At 35.3% G+C, this 15,604-nt stretch overlaps 1 protein-coding gene across 4 annotated transcripts in view; it reads left to right on the top strand.

Moving 5' to 3' along the window:
- YES1 (YES proto-oncogene 1, Src family tyrosine kinase) overlaps positions 1-10,525 on the top strand; it is a 76,442-nt gene extending 65,917 nt beyond the window's left edge. For all 4 annotated transcript variants that reach the window (XM_034996140.1, XM_034996138.1, XM_034996139.1 and 1 more), the window contains exons 9-12: positions 1,486-1,562; positions 2,857-3,010; positions 6,356-6,487; positions 7,357-10,525. In XM_034996140.1, the coding sequence (XP_034852031.1) occupies positions 1,486-1,562; positions 2,857-3,010; positions 6,356-6,487; positions 7,357-7,565 (572 nt within the window). In that variant the 3' untranslated portion in view covers positions 7,566-10,525. The remainder of the gene's footprint in view (positions 1-1,485; positions 1,563-2,856; positions 3,011-6,355; positions 6,488-7,356) is intronic.
- The last annotated feature ends 5,079 nt before the right edge of the window (positions 10,526-15,604 follow it).

Below are 15,604 nucleotides of genomic sequence, written 5' to 3'. Positions count from 1 at the left end.
TCTTTCATAGTGCCTTACATGTAGTAGATCCTTCGTAAATATTCAAATGGGCAGATAAAGTAACAAACACAATACCATGTTCCATCTGCAGTAGACAGACCAGAAGAAATATAGATATTCTCTGACTTTGAATCTCTGTAAAGGAAGAGATTACGTCATAGCTCTCCTTTGCTTCACAATCCTGTCGTGGAAAGGGCTTTCTTTGTCTTGTTTTATTTTGAAATACTTTTAAATTTTAGAAAAGTTGTAAAAATAATACACAGAATTCTCATACATATTTCAGCCAGATTTGCCAATTGTTAATTATATATGTATCTTTCAATACATAAAATATAAGGATTTTTCCCAGAACTGAGGAGCACATTGCAAATATTATGTTCCCTTTACCTCTAAATACTTCAGTGTTTGTCTCCTAAAGACAAAATTGGATACAGTTCCATTATCTGATATCAGTCCGTCCATATTTCACATTTGCATCAGTTGTCCTGGTGAATGTCCTTAATTAACAGTACTTTCCCCCGATCCAGGATCCAGTCCATGGTCCTGGATTTCTTTTAGTTGTCATTTTTCTTTGGTGTCCTTTAATCTGGAGCAGTCCCTCTCTTAGCTTTTCTTGTCTTTGATGACATTGTTATTTTTGACAAGAACAGTATAGTTGTTTTAAAAATGTACCGTAAGGGGCGCCTGGGTGGCTCAGTCGTTAAGCATCTGCCTTCGGTTCAGGTCACGATCCCAGGGTCCTGGGATCGAGCCCCGCATCGGGCTCCCTGCTCTGCGGGGAGCCTGCTTCTCCCTCTCCCACTCCCCCTGCTTGTGTTCCCTCTCTCGCTGTCTCTCTCTCTCTCTGTGTCAAATAAATAAATAATCCTTTAAAAAATTAAAAAAATGTACCTTAATTTTGGTTTATCTGCTATTTTTTCTTGATTAACTTCAGGTACATGGTAAGTTTTTAACCAGTAATACAAGAATAGCAACTAGACTTTTCTAGCCTTTCTGTTAGCTGTTATTCATAGTACTTTGCTGTTCCATGGTATGTTCTGCTAAAATTAAGAGAAGTTAATTAGACTAACACTTCCATGTCAACTCAGCCACCAAGGTCTATTTTTAAGTACCCCAAGATACTCCCAGTTGTCTGCGCTCTTGATTCAGATTGACTTAAAAATATACAGGTATCTGATACTGCCTTTTGGATCAAAATTGGAATTGCTAATCTTGATCATAGCAAAGAAGGAATGCCTACAATCTAATGAGATGATTGAGTTTTCCATATGTTATCAGAGAAGTTTTTAAAAAATTTCAGTTTAGGGATCTCTTACAGAATATTAAAGATAATTATTCAGAAATTCCAAAGCTGCAATAAATATTAAAGAATGACAAGTTTTAAGTTTTGTATTGTGGTGATTTGTTTGGAGGTGGGGGAATGTTTATTTAAATCCTAATTTAAGATTTGCTTATTTTCCATGAACATTTTTCTCTCTCTTATAGGGAGTTTATTGGATTTCCTGAAGGAGGGAGATGGAAAGTATTTGAAGCTCCCACAACTGGTTGATATGGCTGCTCAGGTATTTGTGTATCTGTACATGCATCAGTTTGCATTGAAAGTATACATAAAAATGTAAAATAATCATAGTAGAGCTGTTGTTTATATAGTGAAATCATGGAATTTTAGAGTTGGAAGGAACATTAGAGATAATCTAGTCTGATTTCCTTATGTTACAGATAACGTAGTGTCTGAAGATCCTGCGGTATCTAACAGATTCATATAACTCACTAATATTAGAACCAAGCATGTAATTCCCAGTATAGTGCTGTCGTGTATCATGTGGCCTTTTAGAAATCCATATGTATTTATATTTCAGCAGATAAATTTTAAGATAACAAGTGGTTGCTATTCCAAAGAAAATTTTGGAAATCTAAAGTATATGCTGAACTTTCTATTTAATATAGTCCAAAACAAGAATGAAGATGGCAATATACACTTAAAAATGGGCTATTTTTACTCTTCTGAATTTTTGTTTTTATTTTTAAATTTTTATTACCATGTACTAGCAATTTTATATATTAAAAAATATATTTTTTAATTTTAGTTGACACAATGTTACATTAGTTTTAAGTATATAGCATAGTGATTCAACAAGTCTATACTTTATACTGTGTTCACAAGTGTAGCTACCATCTGTCACCATATGATGCTATTACAACATCACTGACTGTATTCCCTATACTGTGCCTTTTATTCCCCTGAATCTTTGTTTTTAAATATGAGTGAAAACTACTAAAAGTTTCTATTCAGAAATGTGGTAGGTGTTCGAGACGCCTTTAGTTGACATGTTGGTTCTGAGACCGCTTTCTTGGTGTGAACATCCAGATATCCATGGAATCTGAAAGTTTAGGGAAGCTTTATTTTTTAAAAGATTTTATTTGTTTATTTGACAGAGAGAGACACAGTGAGAGAGGGAACACAAGCAGGGGGAATGGGAGAGGGAGAAGCAGGCTTCCCGCTGAGCAGGGAGCCCGATGCGGGGCTCAATCCCGGGACTCTGGGATCATGACCTGAGCCAAAGGCAGACACTTAATGACTGAGCCACCCAGGCGCCCCTTTAGGGAAGCTTTATACCAAGAAACTGTCCATGTGAGGCTTTAGCATATGCCAAGCCTAGTCCATGGTCCTGTGTTCAAGGCTCTTAAACACAACAGTACGGTTCAGCAAACTGTTTTTGTAAAGGGCCATATAAATGTTTCAGGCTTTGTGGGCCATACGCATCTCTTGTTTCTTCTCCTGCTCTCCCTTTTCTGACTCCCCCTCTCCCTCCTTCCCTTTGTATCATATGTCTTTTTTTTTTTTTCCTTTTCAAGATTGCTGATGGTATGGCATATATTGAAAGAATGAATTATATTCACCGAGATCTTCGGGCTGCTAATATTCTTGTAGGAGAAAATCTTGTGTGCAAAATAGCAGATTTTGGTTTAGCAAGGTTAATTGAAGACAATGAATATACAGCAAGACAAGGTAAAATTACTTTTAGTAAATGCAAGCGTAACCTAATGCTCAATGGATTTTCTTACCATTCTTTTGAGTATTCAGGGTTTTGCAGAATAAGAATCGCTCTAGGTCTGTTCAGAAGAGTCACAGAAACATCTTATTCATCATGTATATACATGATGCCATGACTTTATGATACTTATTTCCCTCAAGGAGGAACTTGACTTTGTGTTTTTTTTGTGTTATAAATATAGCAAGCAGTACACTCCTCTTTTTTTTTTTTACTATTTTTGTCATGCCAACAAATAAGCATTTTTAAATTCCTTTTGTTACAAACTTCAGAACCATCCAGATTTTACTACACTAAGGATCAGAAAAGGTATTTTTGAAGTTAATAAATTGAGTAATGGCATACAATTTTATAAAGGACTTGAAAACCATCTTTACACCAGATTTATAATTCTTCAAATTTATAATTGTGATAAATAAAGATGTTTGGAAGATTGACACTATACAGAGGGAAGGGAACTTGTGGAAATTAATATAAGGTTGATTCTTCTGTTTGATGTCTGTTTTTGCAAACTTTAATTCAGTACATACTTACTGAACATACATATATACAATATATGCATATGGAAAGAGTATGAGTTTTTGAATCCCATTTCCATCTTATTACCCAGAGACCTCAACCAAGTTATCTAAATTTTTTGACTGTGCCTCAGTCTCCTTACTTACAAAGACTAGATGGTAATATCTCCTCTTAAAGATTGTTGTGAAACTTCAGTGAAATAAAATATTGTGCCTGACATTACCTAACATAATAGATAGTAAATATTGAGCTTATATTTTAATAGGTGAAATATATGTATATGTATGTATATAACTATAAAGCAAATTATTGTGTAATTGATGTCAAAAGAGTATATGAAAAGTACTGTGGGAAAGAGGAAAGAACAGGAAGGACTTCACAGAGGGGATGGCTCAGAGAGCAGGGCTTTGGAGAAGAGTAACTTTTTTTTTTTTTTTTTTTTAAGATTTATCTGAGAGAGCGAGCACGCAGGGGGAAGGGGCAGAGGGAGAGGGGGAGAGAGAATCCGAAGCAGACTGTTGTGGGCCCCCCCCCCCCCAGCTGAGCACAGAGCCCCACGCAGGGCTCAATCTCAGGGCCCTGAGATCATGACCCAAGCAAAATCAAGTGTCAGATCTTAACCGACAGCCACCCAGGCACCCTGAAAGAGAGTAACTTTGATAGGCAGAGATTGAGTAGGTTCCAAAACAAATCATGACATAGGTTGTCGATCCTGCTTGAAAATCTTCACTTTCCACACCTACGAAGAAAGAGGCCTTTAAAGAAAAAAAAAAAAAGATGCCTTGGCATGCCCGTCCCCTACTCTCTAGTGCTGGCTTACCTTTAACAAATGTTTGTGCTAGGCATGAGGGCACGGCTAGGAGAGCTTGGTTTCTGCTGTCGAGGAGCTCATTGACTAATGTCTAAGACTGAATTGTAAACAAACTATTTCAATACAGTCTAGTAAGCCCAGCATAAAGATTAGTAAAGATTTAGTTAGTAGGCCAAAAAAATTTTTTTCTCAGCTATCAACTGTTATCATCATTTCATAAAAGAAAGCATTTTAATACTATCCAAGTAGGAAGGACATAATCTCAGGATAAAGGATATACCTATAAATTAATAAGAAATATAAATTAATAATACCTATAAATTAATAAAAATTGTGAATTGATATGTGATCCTTTTTCTCTCTCTCTCTTTTTTTTTTCCGTAGCAGACTGTGACTTTTTGTCAGTGACCACATTAGTACACAAACCACTGGGAACTGTTGCCTTAAACTAGGTTCTCAACCAGGGGTGATGTTGTTCCCTCAGGGGACATTTGGCAATGTTTGGAGACAGTTTTGGTTGTTACAGCTGGGACAGCTACTGACATCTAGTGGGTAGAGGCCAGGTATACTGGTAAACATCCTATGATGTACAAACTGGCCCCCCACCAAAGAATTATCCAGCCCCAAATGCCAGTCATGCCAGGTTAAGAAACCCCCTTTAACACAAGGCTTTCTTTTCAGCCTCTGTACTTTTGTATAGTTCCCTCCAGCTGAATATCTTCCTGTTCTTCTATAATCCTTAACTTTAAAAATTCTAACCATTCTTGAAAGTTTAACTTAGCTGCTACATTTTATTTTGTTTGATTTATTTTATTTGAGAGGGAGAGAGGGCGAGAAGGAGCAGAGGGAGAAGGAGAGAGAATCTTAAGCAGGCCCCACAGTGGGCCTGGAGCCTGAGATCATGACCTGAGCCAAAATCAAGAGTCGAACTTTTAACTGACTGAGCCACCTGGGTGCCTCTAGCTGCTGCTTTTTTTTTTTAAGATTTTATTTATTTATTTGACAGAGAGAGACACAGTGAGAGAAGAGCACAGGCAGGGGGAGTGGAGGGGGGAGAGGCAGGCTTCCCACCGAGCGGGGAGCCCGATGCAGGGCTCGATCCCAGAACGCTGGGATCATGACCTTAGCCGAAGGCAGGCGCTTAACGACTGAGGCACCCAGGCGCCCCTAGCTGCTGCTTTTTAAATGAAAGTTTTTGTGACTGCTTGTGAAAATTGATCTGCTTTTCTGAATATCTAAAGAACTATTTTATAACATTGTATATATACATAAGTATATAAGACACCTATAATCTTATTTTCACTCTAAATGTCTAAGCTTCACAAAGGCTGTGTTTTTATGTCTCCCATAATGATTAGCAAACGTCTTGTGCATAGGAAGCATACACTAAATATTTGAGTAAATAGAGGCTTTTAAAATTCGAATCCAACAGAATGGGCCCTCATCAACCAACAGTTAGCTATAGCTGCTAGGTGTTAGACTTCCTTAAACGTTATAGAGCCTATAATCATGTTTTTAGTTGCTTATTAGAGTTTCTACCTCTGGTTTTTTTTGTTTGTTTGGTTGTGTTTTTTTGTTGTTTCTGTTTTTTAAGTAGGCTTCACGCCCAGTGTGGAGCACAGTATGGGGCCTAAACTGATGACCCCAAGATCAAGACCTCAGCTGAGATCAAGAGTTGGATGCTCAACCGACTGAGCCACCCAGGCGCCCCTCTACCTCTATTCTTGAATAGTTTTCTGTCCCCACCAACATTTCTTTTTCTTATGTCATTGATTTATGAGGAAGAAATGTGATTTATTTTAATATAAATTTTAAATTTTAAAGAATTTTTCCCATGTATCTTGTACTTTTGAAGAATCTGACATTGATGACACAATAAAGGTATTGACAAAAGATTAGCCCTGCTTACAGCATATTTACAAAAATAGATTTTTAAAAACAATTTACTTAAGCAGGATTATCATTGTTTTAGGTGCAAAGTTTCCAATCAAATGGACAGCTCCCGAGGCTGCACTATATGGTCGATTTACGATAAAGTCTGATGTATGGTCATTTGGAATTCTGCAGACAGAGCTGGTAACAAAGGGCAGAGTGCCATATCCAGGTAAGCTGGCATTTCATTTTAGCTCTTGGTTATTCCAAGAGCCTTAACTAGAGTTTAGTAAGAGCAAAAAATGCGAGGGGGAGAAAGGCTTTTATTCTTCTCTTTTCTCCCTTCCGTCCGCTTTTCTCCCTCTCATTATTTTGGCATTTGAGAATCATGGTTCTTGAGATGGGGCAAACACATGAGGTGTGACCCAATTCACCTCAGCTTTCTCAGTTAGGACATTTTCCAAATGGGCCTTTAATCTCTATTATTCTCTGAGGTAATAAACATATCTTAAATATCCTGGATCATCTCCCCAACAACCCCCCCCCCCATAATTGAAGGTATGCTTAGCCTAGCGTAACACAGGGTGAGCTACTAATGAAAGCAGGAGTACAAAGGAATACAAGAAAGGAATTGTATTTAATAACTTGAAGAAAGGCAAACAGGAAGCTGTTTCAGGGAAGTGCATCGATATAGTTACCAGGACCAAAACTTTCTTCTGAACTTGTTTGGAAGTTCTTTCAGACATTATCTTGCCACTGTCCCTCATTAACCCAAATTTGGTCCTTGTTAATATCAGAAAGTATCAGTCCTTCAAAGTAGTACTCTACATTCTCATTAATCAAATGGGGTTGGTTTTTGAAGGCATTAGTGTTAAAAGTAAGGTTTTAGGTGGAATGAAAAAAAATTAGACCTGTTGAAACAGATGAGCATTTTCTAAGCTCTTGATATACTTGACATTTAAAATTTATTTTTTTGTTGAAAGAATCCTTTCACTAAATAAACTTACTATACCTTGAATCATTTAGTGGCTAGGGGGTTTGTTCTGTTTTGCTAGTGATGTTTGGGATCACTCTTCCTAATATTTGGATCTTGTATGTTAGGTATGGTAAACCGTGAAGTGCTAGAACAGGTGGAACGAGGATACAGGATGCCTTGCCCTCAGGGCTGCCCAGAATCCCTACATGAATTGATGAATCTTTGTTGGAAGAAGGACCCTGATGAAAGACCAACATTTGAATATATTCAGTCCTTCTTGGAAGACTACTTCACTGCTACAGAGCCACAGTACCAGCCAGGAGAAAATTTATAATCCAAGTAGCCTTTTATATGCACAAATCTGCCAAAATGTAAAGAACTTGTGTAGACTTCCTTATTTTACATACAGGAATCAAAAGAAGAAAGTCTTCTTCACTCTGCATGTTTTTAATGGTAAACTGGAATTCCAGATATGGTTGCACAAACCACTTTTTTTTTTTTCCAAGTGTTAAACTCTAAAATACCAATGATGAATTTTCCAACTTATTTCAGGGTCCAAAGAAAGTATAGTTATGATATTGATTACAGTGTGAGTGATAGCATGACAATGAAAAGCAACAAGGCTACTTCGTTATAAATCACTTCCTTTCTTTTATTCCCCAAACTCAAGAGTTGTTAAGAGAAAATTGTGTATCATTATAGACAAAACTTGGGAGATAAAAAGTTACACCATAATAAAATCTAAAGTTAAGGAACTTTATGGGACCAAACAATTCCATTCCAGTTTTTAAAGATTTTTTCCATTCATTGTTCTCTCAAGTTTTTTTCTAAGTTGAACAGTTAATATGCAATCTTATTAATATCTACCTTCTTTTGCATGGAAATGCACCAGGTTTTTAGAAGCAAAAAGGAATATAAACAGCATCTAAAACCTGATTAAATGTTAGATGACAGTAGTGACATTTGAAAGTATAATGCACTATGTTAATACTCATACTCATGGAACTGGAAAGTAGACGAAATTTTTCACTTTGATCATTTTCTGAATAGCTCAGTTTAGAATAATGAAGGTAACTAGAAAGTGAGGTAATCTTTTATAAGGCATTGATTTTTTTTTTTTAAGGCACTATATAATTGAAGTTGTACTGTCCAATCCAAGGGAAAAATCTTTTAATCTTCAGATAGCATGAAAAAATAAGACCCAGTATTTAAACAGTCCTTTTTAAAAAATAGACTGGTACTGTGAGATATTTCTAGTATGTACTTACGGTGATGGGTGCCACAAATATAAAATATCACTAGATCAGGGACTCGAATGCACTTTTGCTCTTCCTGAATATAGACTGACAGAGAGGAAAATATTTAAAGGAAATAATGAGAAAAGAAAATGTGAAAATTTTATAGGTAGAGGGATGGAATGTTTTGCTTAATGTTCATGTTAAGGAGTGACAAAATGGCTTTGCTGGCACTCACAGCTCCTCACTTAACTGTTTTCTGAGATTTTAAGAGTTACAAGGTATGACTAAAACTAATCTTAATATAAACACTAAATGAGCGTTACAGCCTCAAACAGCTGAGTTAAGGCTTCCCACTAATTCCAGTGATAACAGCTTTTATGCAAAACATTTTTAGAACTCCAGTTTTCAAATCTGTGTTGAAATCTGCATTAACTTTTTAAATATACTTAATGGTAATCATTTTTTCCCTTTTTAGAATTTAGTTGACTTGGGGAGGAAAATTTAGTGAGAATAACAGCAGCACTGGAAGGGGTGGGGGGGACAGGTTTTTTGCCCAAAGTGTAGAAGTGAAACTCAAAAGTTTTATGTCCGACTCAAAAAGAAATTCCAAAATATGAATTTAAATAGTTGGTTTAAGTGTAGCAAAGGAACTGAATCTGACAAATGTCTGGTATTTATGTCTTAAAATATTCTCCTTTATAATAAGTCACACTTTTAAAGCAATACATTACGTTCCCATATTTTTCCTGATCAACATTTATTCAAGAAAAGTGGTTGAATCTAAGTAAGATCAGTGAGCTTTGTTGTGTACTTGCCCTGTTCACAACCCCTAACCCCAAGTTCCACTGTAACCTTGAAAACCAACAGCCCCTGTAATTATAATTTTTAACTACCATCACTTATCTGATTTCATCATTAAGTTTAAAAATCTGTGCCATAGTAACTATGTTGAAATTCAGACAATTTAAAAATGTGACAAATGAGCTTCATGTAAGTTGGTAATAGTTCTGGTACTAAAAGTTGTTGAGGTTTCTAATGTTTACCAAACCTGTTTAGTATTGAATCTCTCTTCCAAGAGGGTCTTCCTAAGACTGCTGTCATCATTTACCCTGAACATCTACAACCTGGGACATCAGATTTTTAAAGGGCTTTATGTGAACTATGATATTATAATTTTTCTAAGCATTTTAAAAAGGATAACAAAATTATGTACTAATTGTGTTCAGAAAAATAAGTCAGGAAAAGTTGATGGTATTCATTAGGTTTTAACTAAATGGAGCAGTTCCTTATATCAATTGTATAGTAAGGAAATAAAACACTAATTTAATGTGTATTCAGTTTAAATGATTATGTATTTTTAAATTGCCAAGAGAAATAACTTTGTACATTTGAAGATTTTTTTCCCAGCAGCTTTTCATCTTCAGTGTCTTAATGTGGAATTTAACCCTCACCAGAAAAGGAAGTTGGCAAAAACAACCTTTCTAGCACAAACACTTTTTTTTTAATGAATAATGGTAGCCTAAAACTTAATATTTTTATAAGGTATCATAATATTGTTTTGTGGATAATTGAAATAAAAATTCTCATTGAATGCACCCATTTATCTTTTCAGCCACTATTCATATTTTCTCATCAATTTTTTTAAAAATTGGTATTGATAGCATATTCTGAATTTGTTCTTCCATTAGGAAAGAAGTGTTCAGTTACGACTCTTGAGCAGAGTTAAATCAATTCTTTATTAAATTCAGATCATTATTGAACTCATTCTATGTGTTTAATGTCCCATGTCAGGTGAGTGACATTTTTACAAGTTGTCTTTTTTTTTTTTTTTTTAATTATACCAGCAACTGCAGTTAATGTATTGTACAACAAAACCTAGGTAATTTGAGTGAAGCTATTCACAGTGAATATGTGTGAAGGATATAAAATGACCACTTTTGACCATAAGGGACTTAATTTTCTAAAAATGAAAAATATGTGAACCTTACTTCTGTGTGTATTTTACTCTTCTATTATAGGTATAATGAAAATAAAATTTTACTAAATTATGAATGGCCAATCTAAAGCATTTATTTTTAATAAGGTAATATCATTATCTTTTACTATTATCTAAAATAATTAGCTTTGTTTTTCCCTAATGATTTCAGAGCAGTACATTTAACCAACAAAAACATCATTTAGTAAACATTTGTTTAATATTTTTATATAGTGTAGTAATAGTTCCTCAGTTTAAGAATGTTTTTCTAGTTTGCGGTTTGCCTTTTAATTTTGCATGTAATTTTTTCTCATTTAAGTTGTACATTTATATGTTGTAAAACCTCCTTTATTATACTTAAAAAGTCTTTTGCATACCAAGATTAAATGTTCATCTTCTCTATTATATTTTATGCTTTCCTTTTTTATATTTCTCTTTAAGTTATCTTTTAAGTTATCTAGGTACAAAATGTGACTTAAGGGTCTAGCATAATTTTGTCCCGTATAGTTAATTTTCCCAGCACCATTTATTGGTTAATCCATTCCCATCCCATTAGTTTGGGTTCTTTATTATGCACATACCTACATATCTGCTTTGTTCAATTAACTTGCCATTCTTCCATCAGAATAACACTTTTAATTGCTAATCACTTGATAATGCAATTTTTTAAAAGATTTATTTATTTATTTATTTGACAGAGAGAGAGAGATAGCGAGAGCAGGAACACAAGCAGGGGGAGTGGGAGAGGGAGAAGCAGGCTTCCTGCCAAGCAGGGAGCCCAATGTGGGGCTTGATCCCAGGACCCTGGGATCATGACCTGAGCGGAAGGCTGACGCTTAACGACTGAGCCACCAGGCGCCCCTTGATAATGCATTTTAATAATTGAACAAGTTATCTTTGCTGTTCCTTTTTTGGGCAAATTCTTGATGAAGTTTAGACTTTATTTTTCATATTCCCCAAAAATTCAAGTGACATTTAGGATTACATTATGCTTATAATTTGATAAGAATTAACATCTTTCAAATTAGTCTTCCTAGCCTGTTTATGCAAATCTTCATTTACATCTCTTAGTAAAGTTCTTCTCTAAGACTTTTTTCTCTGTGGAGTTGGAAGCTGAGTCTCATCTCATCTCATTATACTGCTCTAAAGATGCCACCCAAGTCACTTCTGGAGACCAGGTCCCCACTTTGTTACAAAGAAACCAACTTGTAGAGATGAGGAAGATTGTGCCCCAGGAGCATTTGTTTCCCTAAAATCAGTTTTTCTCTACCCCTTCCTCCAGTTTTTCCTTTTTTTGTTTAAATGACATCACATTGAGTTTCTGTCACCAGCAACTGCAGTCCTGATTAATTAACATTCAAATTGTCAATACAGAAAGGAATACTTATTAAAATAAGCAACACATGCTTCGCATCATCTGTTGGCCCCTCCACATCCACTCTGCTGAAGGCCAGCCTGTACTCATCACTGGGTTCCCTTACTTTGGATTCCTGTTGGGGTAAGCCAGTGAGGAGCTCTAGGAGAAGATGGGAGGAAACCTCAAAGGTCAAGGTATTTATTTCCCTATTTCCTCCTTTTGAGGTTGGGTTGCCTGTGTCCTTCAACCAAAGTTTCCTTTCAATACACCTTTTTTCTCTTTGGGGAGTGATAACAGCTCTCATCCCTTATCTTTTCTGTTTTAGGAGTAGGGGCTTCTAATTTTGGTTACTGCATTAATCCTGTGATTCTCCTATCCTGCCTGCCCTTTTGTAAATATCTTTGATTCATCTTAATTTGAGTGTACTGTTTCCAGCTGGGACCCTAACTGATGTTCCTCATACTACTAATAACTGTATCAGTAGAAAATACCAAACTTAAATTATTACATCAAAGTGACAGTTGATACAAAATAGTAACATTTTTGGTAACAGTAGCAACATACAATATTAAGTGTAAAATTACTGTAAGACTTTATTAACTGGAAAGAACATACTAAATTTTTAAATTGAGGTACAATTAACATACAACATGTTTCAGATGTACACTATAATGATTTAGTATTTGTATATATTTTGAAATGATCACAATAAGTCTAGTAATGTCTGTCACCATATGTAGTTACAGAATTTTTTTTTCTTCTGATCAGAACTTTGAAGATCTCTCTTAGCAACTCTCAAATATGCAACATGGTATTTTTAACTATAGTTGCCAAGCTGTACATTACATCCTGATGACTTACTTATTTTATAACTGGAAGTTTGTATCTTTTGACTCTCTTCACCTATTTCCAACCCCATCTCTGTCAGCCACCAGTCTGTTCTCTGTATCTGTGAGCTTGGTTTATTTATTTGCTTTTTGGGTTCCACATATAAGTGAGATCACACAGTCTTTCTCTTTCTCTGACTTATTTCACTTAGCATAATGCCCTCAAGGCCCATTCAGGTAGCCTCAACTGGAAAAATTTCTTTCATTCCTTTTTATGAGAGAATAGCATTCCATTTTATATACACATTTTATCCATTCATCCATCAGTGGACACTTACGTTGTTCACATTTTGGTTATTCTAAATGCTGCAATGGAGATGCATAGACTTTTTTGTGTTAATGCTTTTATTTTCTTCAGATAAATACCCAGAAGTGTAATTGCTGGGTCATATGGTAGTTCTGTTTTTAATTTTTTGAGGAACCTCCATACTGTTTTCCATAGTGGCTGCAGCAATGTACATTCCCACCAATAGTGTATAAGGTTTCCCTTTTCTCCACATCCTTGCCAACACTTGTTACTTCTTGTCTTGTTGATAATAGCTATTTTATCAGGTGTGAAGTGATGTCTCATTGTGCTTTCATTTGCCATTTCCCTGATGATTAGTGATGCTGGGCATCTTTTCATGTGCTTTTCTTTGGAGAAAATGACTGTTCAGATCTACCCCTTTTTAAATGGATTATTTGTGGGGTTTTTGTTTTGTTATTAAGTTGTAGGATTTCTTTATATGTTTTGGATATTAATCCCTTATCAGATATATGACTTGCAAATATTTTCCATTCAGTAGGTTGCCTTTTCATTTTGTTGATCATTCCTTCTTGAATGAGCTTTGGTGTTTGTTCATAATCTTCCCTTATTATCTTTTTAATGTTTATTGGATCCGTATGGATACTTCCAGTTTTATTCCTGATCTTGGTAATTTGTGTCTTCCTCTTTTTTCTCATTAGTCTAGCCTGTGGTTTATCAGTTGTAGTGATTTTTCTTAAAGAATCAGCATATTCATTGATTTGTTCTACTTTGTGTGCATGCACATGAGTGTGTTCTATTTCATTGATTTCTGATCTTTACTAATCCATCCTTCTGTTTTATTTGCTTTGTTATTTTTGTGGTGTAGTTCCTGTTCTTTTTCTAGTTTTTTGTTTTGTTTTGTTTAAGATTTTATTTATTTATTTGACAGAGAGATAGACAGCACAAGTAGGCAGAGTGGCAGGCAGAAGGAGAGGGAGAAGGGATCATGACCTGAGCCGAAGGCAGCCGCTTAGCTGACTGAGCCACCCAGGCGCCCCCTTTTTCTAGTTTTTTTAAGATGGAAGCTTAGGTCATTGATTTCACATATTTCATCTTTTCTGATCTGAGCATTTAATGCAGTAAATTTTCCTTTAAATACTGCCTTAACTGCATCCCACATATTTTGATATGTTGTGTTTTTATCCATAATTCAGTTCAAGATATTTCCTAATTTTCCCTTCTGAGTTCTTTTTTGACCCATGTGGTATTTATGCTGTTTAATTGTTAAGTATTTGGGGATTTTCCAGATTTTTTTTTTCCTCTCTTTTTTCCCCAAGATTTTATTTATTTATTTGACAGAGCGAGGTATCGAGAGAGAGCACAAGCAGGGGTAGGGGGAGGGAGAAGCAGGCTCCCCGCTGAGCAAGGAGCCTGATGCAGTGCTCGATCCCAGAAACCTGGGATCATGACCTGAGCCAAAGACAGATGCTTAAACCAACTGAGCCACCCAGGTGCCCCCAGATATTTTTCTTCTTTATGTTTATTTGTATAATTTCAACCTTCTTAAATGTATTAACTATATTAAAATTCTGTTTTGTGGCCCAGAATATTCTACCTTGATGAATGTTCTATGAGTACTTGAAAGTATTATGCATCTTGCTTTTGTTAGCTGTAGTTTTCAGCAAGTGTCAGTTTGGTCAAGTTGATTGTGTAGCTTAATCTTCTATATTTATATTGCTTTTCTGCCTATTTTCTATCAGTTACTGAGAGGAATGTTAGAATCCTCAACTATAATGGTAGATTTTTCCGTTTTTCCTTTTAATTCGGTCTTTTTATGTATTATGTAGCTCTTATTAGGTGCATATACATTAGGATTGTTGTGCTTCATGATAAATTGACCATTTTATCATCATTAAATGTCTCCATTAACCCTAGGAATATTCCTTTGGCTAAAACCAAATTTCCATCTGGTATCATTTCCCTTCTCAAGAGCTTCTTTTAATATTTCTAGGGGCACAGATCTGATAGCACTGCATTTAAAAGTTTTTGTTTGACTTCCTTTTTGAAATATGTTTTAGCTCAGTTAAGAATTCTTGGTTGACGATTTTCTGTAGTACTTTACAGAAGTCTCTTCACTCTCTTCTAACTTGCATTATTTCTGACAAAAAGTCTGTTGTCCTCAACTTTATTCTTCTATATGTAAAGGGTCTTTTCTCCCCCTCTGTATTTTAAAAATATAGGCTCTTTATTCTTGGTTTTTAGCAATTTATTTATGATACGTCTTTGCACAACTTTCTTAAAGATTATTCTACTTGGGGTTCTTTGAGATTCTTGATTCAGTGGGTTTACAGTTTTATCAAAGTTGGAAAATTTGAGGCTGTTATTTTTCAACTTGTTTTTCTTCTGGGACTTCAGTTACATGTATGTCAGGCCATTTAATATTGTATCACAGGTCATGGATGCTTTGTCCTTTTCTTTTTTCTGTTTAATCTTTGTGCTTCATTTTGGATAGTTTCTTTTGCTTTGTCTTCATATTCACTAATCTTTTCTTTGGAGTGTCTATTCTGCTTTCAATCCCATACGGTGTATGTTTTTTATCTCAGAAATTCTAGCTTTCATTTTTTTTCTCATTCATACCTCTCTTCATTATGCTTACATTTTCCTCTACCATCTTGAAGGTTTTTATCTGG

The sequence above is a fragment of the Mirounga leonina genome, unplaced genomic scaffold, assembly GCF_011800145.1.
Source record: "Mirounga leonina isolate KUSES-001 unplaced genomic scaffold, KU_Mleo_1.0 Mir_93, whole genome shotgun sequence".
Classification (NCBI taxonomy): domain Eukaryota; kingdom Metazoa; phylum Chordata; class Mammalia; order Carnivora; family Phocidae; genus Mirounga; species Mirounga leonina.
Note: the sequence above shows the minus strand (reverse complement) of the source record. Positions and strands in the feature narration are given on the sequence as shown.